Here is a 12,620-nt window from a genome sequence, read left to right on the forward strand (position 1 = left end):
CCAGAACTGATAATAGATAAAGACTAAGAAGAACCAAACCTTGTCTCAAATTTTATCTGGTTTGCTTATGCAAATACTCAAATATTTGATGGATTTCAGTTATTGTTAAAGGGTTGGCCAAGGTGTTTGCTGGAAGGGCCAAAGTCTGGAAACACTTAAACAAATTGTGACCCAGCAGCTGTTGAAGTCAATGGAAACTTACTTGACTTCAGTGGATGGTGGCTGAAAAATTTTAGTCATAGCAGTAGTTCTGCATGAGCAAAGTTATTTGTTTGCCCAGACTATTCCCCATGCTGTAGTCTGTGGGCTCTGCAAGGCAGTTAGACACGGTTTATACAAACCGTAAGACCAAAAGAGGCTTGTACATGGGGAGGACAAAGCAGAAGTGTGGGCTCGCAGGGCTAGCATATCCCATGGGTGTATGCCCAGCTGGAGCATGGCTCCGTACAGGGTACCCTGTGGCTTCCGCATCCAGCAGCAGAGGAAACGAAACAACACAAGGACCGTGTGTGCGAATGTGGCTGGAAATGCTGAGCTTCAAATAACCGTGCAGCAGAAAACCTCAAGCCCTACCCTTGGCAGAAAACCTCGTGTTTGAACAGCCCCCTGCAGGCTGCAGATAAATGCCTGCCAGTGCTGCCAACATTCTTTGAAAACTTATATTGTTGCTGGAAAGAGAGGTGGAAACCTTCGTTTGTGTTGCCTTTTCAAAATGTACCCACAGAGCCAACAGATGCGTCCATTTTGCAGGGCCCTGGTGCATCATCCTTTATAAATGGGAGTCACCTTCATAATTTTCCATGGACAGGAGGAGCTGTTTGTACTGGGAGAAGCATTTTGGCCTCTGCCAAAGGATAACAGGCAGGCTGACACAGCCGCTCCTCTTAACCTGATAGCTGAGCCCTCCCCGCAGTTGCTTTTTAAAGGTGGGAACGATCTCTAGCTTGATACTCTCTCAAAGTGCAGGTTCTGGTGTCACTCAGGAAAATCTGAGTAGCGGTGATGCCTTGAATAACGCAGTCACTGTAATTACTCAAAGGCATATCTGCTATTGGTCTTTCAGCAGGTGATTTTCCAGTTCCTGAAAATCTCTTTTGATCTGTTGATCCGGGTTTGCTGATGGCATTATAGGGCTATGCTACAAATATATTTTGACATTAAATGGTGGAAAGATGAGTAGGTTAGCAGCAACCAACCCGCCTTTTTAGTGTCTTACTGTCTGCCCCCTAAACTGAGGAGAACTTCCTACTTCATCCTTTACTGGTTTGCACAGCCACAGATGGAGAACCATCCATAGATACCCCTCAGCAGCAATTTAATCCCTCTCTTTTACATATGCATGTGTGTAGGGTCCAAACTACATTGACAGGAAGAATTACATTGTAAGCAAAGACTGGTTTTACTGCAGAAGCCTTATTCTGTCAGTGGTGCTCTCTGTTTTGCAGTTTTATTTACCACCTGATATTGGAGACAAAGAAGCTGAGCAAAATCTAACCAAATCCCGCTTGGACCTGGATGGGTTTGCTGTCTTTAGTGCATTGCTCTAGCACCTTTTCCAGCTAGCAAGGTCATACCAATACTTCAGGAATTTTTTTCTTTGAACACGTGCATGCACACTGCCCTTCACTGGGCTCCACAACAGTGAGGTGGAAATGATGGGGCACCCATCTCCTACTGAGGTTCACTGGTTGAGCTGGCCATTGCTCTTCAGGCTTTGCTTTCTGCTCCCTATTTCAGAGAGCTGACTGATGCCTGGGTTTTGCAGAGGTGCACTTGGCCCAGAGCCACGGTTTGCTCCTCGGCTGAGGCAGCCCAGCCACTCCAGCGCATTAAACTCTGTGGAAAAAGGGTTTACATCACCGATGTTTTAACCACACCATTATAAAACCCCCAAAGCCCCACCCTTCCTTACTCCCCAAGAGGAATGACTCTGAAATAGTTCAGCTTTTCCATTACTTCGCCTGCCTGGAGACGTTTTGCTAACGGCCTGCACGGTAATTAGTGCGTTGCAGGTGAGGCCCAGCTGCCTGCAGGGTGGGGGCTCAGCTTGGCCACGAGCTGTCCCCTGAGCAGCAAAATGGTGGGGCAGTGCAGGGCAGGGAGACTGCTGCATCTACTTCCCTCTTTTTTTTTTTCCTTTCTCTCCTCTCTTTTTGTATCCCTTGAAACACCTCCGGGAAGGTTTCCTGTGCTCATGCACTGGCAGGAGGTGGTGGTGGTGGTTGCACAACTGAAGCCCCCAAATGGCTGCCTCCTTCAGGCTGCAATTTGGGAGAAGAAAAGGGCCCCTCCAGGTGGTTTTGTAGGAAGGAGAAATGCTGCTTGTGAGAAAGGGGGTTTGCCCGCAGAGAGCTAATGGAGGGAACTGGTAATTACCCCCACATGGAGTGGGGCAGCTGTGGGACGGGCTGTGACGTGAAGGAAGAGCTGAGGCAGCTGGTATGGCTGAGGCACGGGTCAGGTCCCATCATGTCCTGCATGCCAGGAGAAGAGACCAGCGTGTGTGGAGAGGCTACCCGTGTTGGCCTGGAGAGCTGTTGTGGCTCTGCAGGGCTGTGGTGTCCCACAGAGGACGGGTGAGTGCGGCGGCCCTGTTCCCTCACACCAGATGGTTGTAACTGCTGTCAGCCTTGGCCTGGGAGCGCTGTGTGGGGCATGTCCCCCCCAGCACGGTGTGTGGAAACTAGGAGGACAGCCGAGCCCCCCCAAGTGGCGCGCGAACCTCCTTCTGCATGGATGCACCCCAAAATGGCTTCCTTCTGAAGAGCATTGACTTAAAAATTGGGCCCGATGGTGCAGAAGACTTCTCCTCTGTGGATGCAGAGCGACTGAATTAAAACAGACCGGAGGTCTCAAAGATGGTGAAATATTCGATGCCGTTTTCCTTGCAGTGTGGACAAGATCTCCTGCCCTCAGGTAAGATCTGTGCTTTTGTGGGGGGTACTGTCCTGCTCCGTGAGGTTTCTTGCAGGGAGCTCTGCTATGAAGCGGCTTCCTTGCCCAACTGTACGAGCTCCGCTATTTCCAAATAAAGTTTCCCAGCAGTTAGCTTTTGGGTGAGTAATTCAACCGACCTAGTTTTAAGTGCTTCTGCCCATAGTTCATTTTGTTTGGATAGCCAGTCAAGGGTACATTAGAATCCTCTTTTCTTTTTTTTAAAAAAAAAAAAGAAAAAAGTTTTACCGTGTTTGCCAAAAATCAGTGTGTGCAATATCTGGGTATATTCCTTAGCAAGCAATGGTGATAGCATGGGGTTGACTCAGAGTTGTCTCAGCCCTGTGAAATGAGTTGTGTCATTCTTGCAGTTTATTCTTGTTTAATACAGCACTTTGGCAGAGACTTTTATAGTGCCATGTTGTATCTGTAATACAACAATGCCTGAGTGCCTTTTCTTTGACTTAAGTTGCATACTGTATTTACTTTCTAAATCACTTTTTTTTTTCTCCAAACAGAATTAAGTTGCTGTTTTGATATGCGTGAGGTTAAGAGTGCTTAAATTTTTCTGTGTCAGGTATATCGGTCATTTTAAGTCTGCAGATTTAAGGTCTGGTACTGCAAACACTCACTTGCTGTCAGGAGCAGCAATACTGAAGGTGGGGCTGAGCAGTTCTCTGTGCCACGCGCCTTCATGGCCCTTTATTCTGCCTCTTCTTTGGATGTGATGTTGTGCCTATGAGGCTGGCTGGGAAAGCCAATGGGGTCTGGAGCAAGCAGTGTGTGCAGGACCAGGCTTTGAGATGAAGCCTGAGGAGAGCAATGAGTTGCTCAAATAACACTTTGCTCTGCTGTAATCATGGGGGGGACTTATAATAATGACATGGAACACATTAAATAGATTTTATTGTTTAGCTGCTATGCCATTAGGCTGATAGACATTGTACCTTAGAGCTGTTTTTGATGGTGGCTGGTGTTTGGGATTTGATGGTGAAATCTCCGGTTTGCATTGTTTGTAGACGGCATCTAATGTTTTAAATAGGAGGTGGAGGGTCCTGGTGGCAGCCAGCTGCTGTTCCCTGCACTTGTTGCACTGCTGGAGGGCTGCAGGTACCTGCCAGCGGGCTTGCTTGCTCCTTAGAGTGATTGTGCTCCTCCAAGATGCATCTGCAAAGATGCAGGGTCAGTCCCCAAATACCCCTGTGGTGGCAGGGGTAATGACCCATCCACCTCTAGTCAGGAGGCTTTTGCTAAGTTCCTGTTGAGAGAGCCACTAGGGAAAACCTCTTTCTGACGGTAACTAAGTTTTTATGTGGATTGGGAGAGCTGCTGGGAGAGGAAAAAAAAAAAAGGGGGGGGGGCGAGTTTAGATTCTAGACAGCTTTTAGATTTCCTACGAGTATTTAGATTTCTGTGAAAATGGATCAGTTCAGTATATAATGCTAAATAATACGGGTGTTTCATATCTGTATTCTATGTATGCCTGAAATTTTTCTTGGCGAGTGGTGACAGTCTGAGCCTTGAACTTCAGGACAGCCCAGCTTTCTTGTAGCTGCAAGGAACGTTGTTAATGTGGATGATGGGAATGTTGGAAGAATGTGGTACTCACCTGTTTGCATGGAAAAACAGACACACAGAAATGCAAATGCTTCTGAAAAGGGTGTGTTTACTCCAGTGCAGTGTTTGTTTCTTTTTACTAAACAAGCAGAAATCCCTTGGCCCACGTATTGTGATCTGCTTTCCAAGGATAGCAGTGGTATACCCAGCGTACTCACCCTGCCTCTCCTGTCTTTACTCAGAAGCTCTGTGGTTCTCTAAGGCACCGCAAAAACCTGTTTGTAATGCAGGAGCTCCAACCCAAGCACCTCCTGTGGAAAATAAACTTGCTGGGCTATGTATCCAATAGGAGGAGCATGGAAGAAAGCGGGACAAAGTTGGAAGATATATGAGCAGAAAACAAATGGGATAAGGGATGGGGGAAAACCAGAAGTGAATGTTGTCAGATTTGCCTGGTGTGCAGTGCAAACAGGCAGATTTATTTAAACGTAAGAATGATTTGCCACCTGATAGTGCTTTTTCTATATTTGCTTTGAAGAAAATATTCATCTTTTGGTATCACATAAACTGTGTTCTCTTCAGCCGGGTTCCTTCCCTGCCTGCAGGCTGCTGACTTGAAACATCCCTCCTGTTTGTTTTCTGTCCTGGAAAACTCTGTCTATGAACCTGACGGTGGCACACATCATGGCAGAGCTGCCAGGAAATGTTTCAGCTTTGGAAGAGGGTAGCTTGGGCAGGATGGGAGACCGACGACATATTCTCCCCCTGACTCCCCAGACGAAGTTTTTGTGCTGTGTTCCCCATGTGTGAAATGCTCTGGGGGGCACCCTGGGGGTAGCGGTGCTTTGCCCAGCCTGCTGAACCCCATGGGTCCCAGCAACGACTGTGGGGGAGCGGGAGAGCAGCCATGCCAGCAAAGTGCCGTTGCTGGTTGGGTTTTCCCCCCAAAGGGCTGGTGCAGAGGCCCTGGGAGGAGCAGGCTGTTTCCCCCCCCTCCCCTCCCCTCCAGCTGCTCCCCAGGCAGGACCGGTGCTATTGGCTGGATTAATTTTTTGCAACGCGCCTCCCTGCTATAAGTGTGTAACCAGCGGCTGTCCGGCCAGGGGCTGGAGGCACAGCCCTGGACAGAGGCGCTCCCACGTCCTGCCCGCTGCCGCAGCACCGCGCACAGCTGTGCCGAGAGCTGTGCTCCATCCCTTCCTGCTCCTGCTCCGGGCAGCAGCCACCTCGCAGCAGCTCCCAGGCTCTCCGGCAGCCAGTAAGCACATGCCTCCGTCTCGCCCTTCTCGAGCATCGTCTTGGCGAGCAGCTCGGGGAGACTTTTCGGCATCCCGCGCTTCGCGGGTCTTCGGATTTCAGGGCTCGTGCTGGGTCTCCTCTGCCTTGTGGCTGCTCGCCTGGGGAACTGGCCGGGGAAGGGTTTGTGAGAGCAGGGCTGGGGGAAACGGGAAGTCCGTGAGTATGCAACGTACTTCTGAAACACGCTTCTCGGCAAACAACTTTTTCATGGATCAGCGAGTTAACCTCAGAGACCGCCTCTGTTTTAGGGGGTGTCTCGGGTGTGGGATTTATCCGAATTCTTGCTTCTGATTTCTCTCGCATCCTTTCTCTGATGCATGCCTTCCCTCCTGGAAGGTGATGGCTTTGAAAGTACAGGCAGCCACTGGGGTATAAATATAGCTTTTTCTCTTTGCTTCCCAGCCGAGTGGGCGTTTCGGGAGTGTTTGCAGTGGTACAGAGCTGTGTGTGAGCTGTCAGCAGCCTGTTTTCCTAGGCGGGGGATCAGATGTGCCTGTTGGAAGTTTTTAATGACAGCTGAGGAGGAAATAACTAAACTAGTAGGCTGTTTTGTCAGCTCCTCAGGTGATGTGATGTTCTTGGAAAGCAAGACCCACCGAACTGTGGGAACATGCTGGCTCTAGCAGAATTGGGGAAGGTGGAAATGCAAGCTTTCAGCTAATAATTACCACATCTTCCTCCTTCTGTATTACGGAGTACTGGACGGTTGTGGATTTTCTAACAAGCCACACTTGCAGCTGTCCCCATGTGAATGCAAACACCTTTAACTTTACGCAAATGCTGCACCCTTGTATCTATCTGTATTTGTGGAGTTACTTGTAGGAGTGAAACTATTCACCTGTGGATTTGCAAGATGGGTGTTTCTGTCATTAATCTTTTCTTTATCAACTGTTCAAAAGATAAGTTAATGCATGTGACTCTGGTTCAGTTCACCTTGTGTAAGCAGGAGCTTGTCTGTGGTCTAGAAATGGATGTAGCTGCTTTTTAAATCACTGTACTCTAGCACATGAAAGGGAAAAATGATTAAAACAATCCAGCTACTGATTAGTTTCTTACCTTGTTTTGAGAGGAAAAGTTGTTTTTTTTTTTTTAACTTTCAGAAAGGAAACTCATTAAATTCTTAAGCTATGATGTACAAAGTAAATAGCTGATCAAGCAACCAAATATGGCTTTAAAATTTAAACTTTCTTTTTTAATGATAAAAGCACCCACCTACTTCATTTCAGTGACAACACCCTCTTTTTAATTTTTTTTTATTTCCCCCACTAGTACAGCATTCTTGAATACAAACTAGTTCTTAATTTCCTGGTAAAGAATGCAGTATATAAAAATGCATTTTTGACTAATACCTGACAGAAAAACGGGGGTGTTTCAGAGCTAGCACCACATGAGCTCAGCACAACAGAAATTTAACCGTTCCGATTTTGTACTGGAGCTCTAAGGAACCAGTTCAGGGCTGGGTTTTATAGCTGCTTTCTGAGTTGCACTGCTCTTGGGGAATTTTGGCTGAGAGAGGTCTGTAGGATTGGTCTCTTGAAGCGTTTCTAACAGGAGAAGTTATTCCCCGCTGTGAATGATGGCTTGCTTCCACGTATGCTGGTATAATTCTCTGCCTGGATGTAAATAAAGGCAGCTGTTCAAAAGGAGGCATCGTTTATGGTACTCCAACACTTGAATGTAAACACTCTTCAGCCCGTCTTGGCTGGCCTTTATTTCGGAAACAGCCTCTCCATCGAAGTGCACCATGGATGGAAAATCTGGACATACGGCACGAAGCAGCTCCTGGGAGTTCTGTCGGGTCCCTGCTCTTGAATGAGGGAATGATGCTGTAGGATGCACTTTATGTCTCATCTGGGCCCATATCCCCTAAATGTAACTTACAGTCATACTTATAACTTATAATATTGATGTGACATAACTTATAATATTGATGTGAGCCAGGAATAATATTGCCCCATCAGCAGTAGCCTATGTGAATGATGCCCTTTTGAGCTTACCCCCCTTCTGGGGGGCATGCTGGGGAATTTAGGTAGCAAAGCTGAGGTTTCAGGTGCAGTTCCGTAACTTTGGTTAGGCAGCATAACTTTTGCTTGAAAAGATAATGGAAATAATGTGTATGTAAGGAACCTTCCCAGACCTGACCTGCGATTTTTGCTATGAAAAACACAGTGTCAGCTTTAGTCAAGATGCTTCAGCTTGATTCACTGTGATTTCTTTCCTTTTTTTTTGTTTTCCATTTCTTTATTATGGAAGACTCAGGGATAATAACAAAACAAAAGTGTCGGAGATCAGTCATTTTATGTCTGATTCTGGCAAAGCAAGTGTGGGAGGAAGAAAGAGACCTCATGTTTCATTTAGATATCCTGATTTGGAGAGGAATTTTAACCAGATGGCTCTTGAGACACTAGAACTCCAAAGGATTAAATGCTATTTAGATAAATGCCTGTTTCCACCTCTGCAACGCAGTTTTAGAAGGGCTGCGCTATATATTCTGGCTTGAGTGCTGTAATCCCTGCGCTCTGGCAAAACCGTGTCTGCAGCATTCGGCAGCGTGTACGAGCCAGGGCACTGGGGCTGCCCTTGGGTTCAGACACAGGGTGCAGCCCGCTGCGTTTCAGCTCCCCGACATGCTTTGACTGGGATCCTTGTAGACGGGCAGCACAGAGCCAGCTCTGGGACATCACCCCGGCGTGTGCGGTGGCAAGAGTGCTGCCAGGGCAAATTCCTGCTGTTGGAGCAAGACAGAGCAGTGTCGTCTGGGGGACGGATGATGGGCGGATGCTCTTGTGCTTCTCCCTCTGAGGAACTGGCTTGTCCCTCGTGGCAAATAGGGCTCACATCCGATGGGAGGAGAGGGTTAAAATGACGTTTAGGACTTAGGAGCTGTTCAAAATCCGGGCAAGGATTGTACTGTAGCCGTGCTGGAGTGGGATAAAAAGGGTCCTGTGGAAGTAATCTTTTTTTTTTTTTTTTTTAAAAAAAAAAAGGCCAAATTAAAGAGTGTCCTGGAAAAGGCTGGACAGCCATGACAGGGTTCCCGACAGCAAGGGAGCTGCAGCCCAGGGTGGAAGTGGTGGTATTTTGCTGTGCGCCTGACTGGAAACTTTAAGGCAAAGTTACAATTTTGGTTTGGATGGCATTACAGAGCTGCATTATTTTTGCAAATAGGAAATTCAAAACCTCTTGACCTCAGATTGCTTGGAGAGAATGGTGTTTTCAGAAGATCCACTCATTCCACGGATGTGCCTGTTCTTTTTTGTTTCTTGAGGAGAGCCTAGAGACTGGTGTAACTTGGGATCTCTCTCTCCTGTGTAGTGGAAAAGAACTGGAGATGGAAACCTGCTTTCACCTGCCCAGCAGAGCTGGCTGCTTGACACGAGTGGGCAGTGAGCAGCCAGTACCTGCGAGGGATTAAAAGTGGGGTATGGCTACATTTGTGATCTGCTGGGATCAAGTGCAGAGCACAAATTGTCCCCCTGACGTCAAAGGAAGAACAGGAAAAAAACTATTCCTGCTGGGAATAAGCAGTGCAGGGTGGCTCTTTGCCTTCCTGGTTTTTGGTGTCTTTCTACTCCTGGAAAGGGGAAACCAGACTGGAGTGGAAAAGAATAAAATCTGCCTCACAGGAGCTGCCTGACAGGTGTATCTCGAGGTGTAATAACTTAGAATAAAATCTTCCAGAGTCCATTTACTTCTTATTTTACTGTAGCGCAACAGTTCAACAAGTTCTGACATCTGTACATCTGTGATGTAGACGAGAGGAAGAACAGGATAAATAGCTGAAAAATGCTTTTCCTTCAGGAAAATCCTCCCACTTGTCTTCAAGACATCAGAGACCCTGATGCTTTGAGACAGGGGAGCTTCAACTCACATGATGGCTAGTTCCAGTGGTGTCCTGACATGTAGGGTTTAAGAGACCACTGTTAACAAGAACTTGCATGTGCTGGATGTGCCAAGAGATTCTTTTTTTTTGGAGGCACACTTGGCACAGGGGTGGATGATCCACCTAGTTTGCTTTTGACTCTTGCAAGCTGCCTTTAGTGACAAAGTGGCTGCACCAGCATGTGAGTGTTCCTGTATCGCAGCAGCGTCTAAGCAGAAGAGGACTTCAGAGCTTCTGGCAGAGCAAGAATTGGTCGCCATTGTTTTGTTTGGCCAAAGACAGCAAAGAAAAAAAACAAACAAAACACCAACACTCAGTTTTCCAGAACTTTGTATTATGGACCAGTGTGCTGGATGTGCCTTTATTCCCTTGCTAAGAAAAATAAGTGGTCAGTACTAAACCCACAGCTGGCTGCTAGTTGGCTTTTGTCCCAGCCCTTCCGCAGTGCCTTCAGTGGGGAATATTCAGTCTTCATGTGCTTCCAGTGGTACCTGGCTGAGTACCCCTTAGAGTTACTATGAAACCACACAAAATATAGCTTCCCTATTGCTAATACCAAGGTGGGGTGGGAGAAAATCATGTACTTTCTTCTGAAGAAATGCCCCAAGTGATGGGAATCATTCTGAGTTGGCTGGCTACTTGCAAGGCATTTGCAATTTGTTTAGCTTGGGACTGGCTTCTCCTGGCAGTTGTTACCACCAGCTGCCTTTCTTATCTCTCTTTTCTATAATAAACACTGGAGCAAAGGCTTGGAATTAGTCACTTCTGAGGCACTGCCCGCTTGCCTTTCCAGCTTCTGTCTTCTCTTCTCATTTTTGGACTTTTGAGTCTTTTTCACTCTGTTCTCTGCCCCCTTGCTTTGCCCTTTCTCTTATTGGCATAGCAGAGCTTTTTTTTAAACATCCCACAGATGTGCCGTTCCCAGGACTACCTGCATCCTGAGGGATGGGCTACCCTGGGACAGCTGTGCACAGTCATGCTGCTGCTGGCCACTACAAGAATTTTTCTAGCACGATTTACCCGATCCAGTGGACCGGTTGTTCAGATTAACGACCTGCCGAGGCAGTGTTAGGATCCTGTTAGCATCCTGTGGGCCAGGCACTGCATCCTGCTCTTCTGTACAGCATTTGCTGCAGGGCTGTCGGTGGTTTGAGGGAATGCAAACGCAGACAGCGCCTCCAGAAGCAGCGGGCTGTGCGGTCCTAATTTAGTCCTGATGCAGAAATACAAGTAATTCCTACTGATTGATTTCCTCTTTAAAATTCCCTGGTGATCTCTAAGCAGTCTTGACCTGGTCTTGCTTCTGACAGTACCATTGGAGAGCCAGTAGTGAGCAGTCGAGGGTGCAAGAATCCCTCTCTCTCTCTGTTCTCATCTAACTTTAAAAATACACAGAGCTATATATTTCACTCAGCGCATGCAAATACTGTTTCCTGTCTACCCCTGTTCTGCTGACTGAAAGCCAGTCACGCTTCCACCCTGGAACAGCCTGCCAGGTAAATGCCACTTGATGTATAAAGAATTTCGGTGCTGCCTCTGGAGATGGCACGGCTGGCGGTATCAGAGCAGGACCAGGAGGCAGCCCACGCTTGCCCCGTGGAGGCACAGAGGTGCTCGGCAGGGACTGAAGTCTCTCTTTTTTTAATCCTGATTCTCTTTGTTTAACGCATGAACATGCCATCTGCTGAAATCTTCCCTTTTATACCGTCATCACCTTAGCGGTTTTCAACTAAAAGTGGAAGCTCTGGACCTGCCTGTGTGGCAGGATGGGCTGCTTGCAGCAGGTCTCCTGCGGGAAGGGGACACAACCTGCCGGCTTTCGTCGGCGAAGACAGGGCTGGGGCCCCAGCCACCAGTTGTGTGTCTGCAGGACCTCTGAACGTTTTGGATTGCCGGATTGAGATCATCAGGATAGAGTTTTTCTTTCTTGCAAAAACACATTCAGCAAAAACAAAAGCTTAAACCCTCTGTTAAATGTACATGGCAATTTGGGCAACTTCTGAGCTGTATCTTGGCTCAGGTCTACGTGTGACAGAAAAACGGGAACTGCTGATTCCTTTCAAGCACTCTGTGGGCAAACACAGCGGAGTTAGTCCCGTTTCCCTGGCTTCTCTGTGCCCTTTGTGCTGCTGCCTGTGATGATGAATGGGGGAAAATTCCTGTCCAAGAGCATAAACAGGCAGCGACTCCTATAACTGGCTCGTGTCCTCACGGCTCTGACTTGTGAAATGAAGCTGATGATAGGTGGTGTTAGTGGATATACCAGTGTCAGATACCTGTTTTGGGAAGGATTCTGTGATTTCTGGGTGAGGAGGACTGTGAGCAGCCTCTCCTTGGCTGCTTTGCTGTGCTGGAGGCGGCCAACACCTGCCCGGTGTCTGGGGTGGCAGGAGGCTGCCGTGTGGCAACATCCGCGCCGTGTGTGAGCTCAGGCCGTGCCGCACACCTGCTTTTTACAGTACCACGTCTCTGGGACCAGCCCACGGTTGCCTTTCCCTCTGACCCCCCCGTGCTAGCGCGGCCCATCCCCATAGCAATGGCTGTAAATACCGTCCTACGCGCCCTCCGGCACCAGGCTACGTCGCTGCTGTAGTGTGGTGAAACTCTGCGTACTTCGCTAGACGCTGAAACAAACAACCAATAAATCCACTATAAACCAATGAGTAATTTGTTTTGGTTACCAGGGAGATGGCCAAGTGCAAATTCAACCTGAAATAGCGATGAGCTCATCCCCTGAGCAATGCTGGTGCCTGAGCTGGAGCAGCCGGATGGAGAGGGAGCCAGCGCCAGGAACGCTGTCTGCTCTGCCGACATTTGGACGCTCCGCGAGCTGCTTTGCCAGAAGGCTTTTGCCTTGCAAATGAGCTCGTGCAGGGGACAGTGCGTGGGGCCGTTGCTGAGCCAAGGACCCTCACAATTCCTGGAAATGCTGCTGTTCCCGGTGGGA

General features: G+C 48.1%; 1 protein-coding gene across 5 annotated transcripts in view; it reads left to right on the forward strand.

The window, feature by feature from the left end:
• The first annotated feature begins 2,425 nt into the window (after positions 1-2,425).
• FHL1 (four and a half LIM domains 1) overlaps positions 2,426-12,620 on the forward strand; it is a 32,265-nt gene continuing 22,070 nt past the window's right edge. For 2 of the 5 annotated variants that reach the window (XM_083796716.1, XM_083796718.1), the window contains exon 1: positions 5,285-5,749. Coding sequence is in view for 2 of the 5 variants with exons in the window: in XM_083796712.1 (XP_083652838.1) it covers positions 2,859-2,916 (58 nt within the window). In the remaining 3 variants the exon portion in view is untranslated. Of the gene's footprint in view, positions 2,917-5,284; positions 5,750-5,799; positions 5,947-12,620 lie in introns of those variants that run through there. The other 3 variants (XM_083796712.1, XM_083796713.1, XM_083796717.1) reach the window with 3 other exon arrangements.

Source organism: Anser anser (genome assembly GCF_964211835.1).
Source record: "Anser anser genome assembly, chromosome: 13".
NCBI lineage: Eukaryota > Metazoa > Chordata > Aves > Anseriformes > Anatidae > Anser > Anser anser.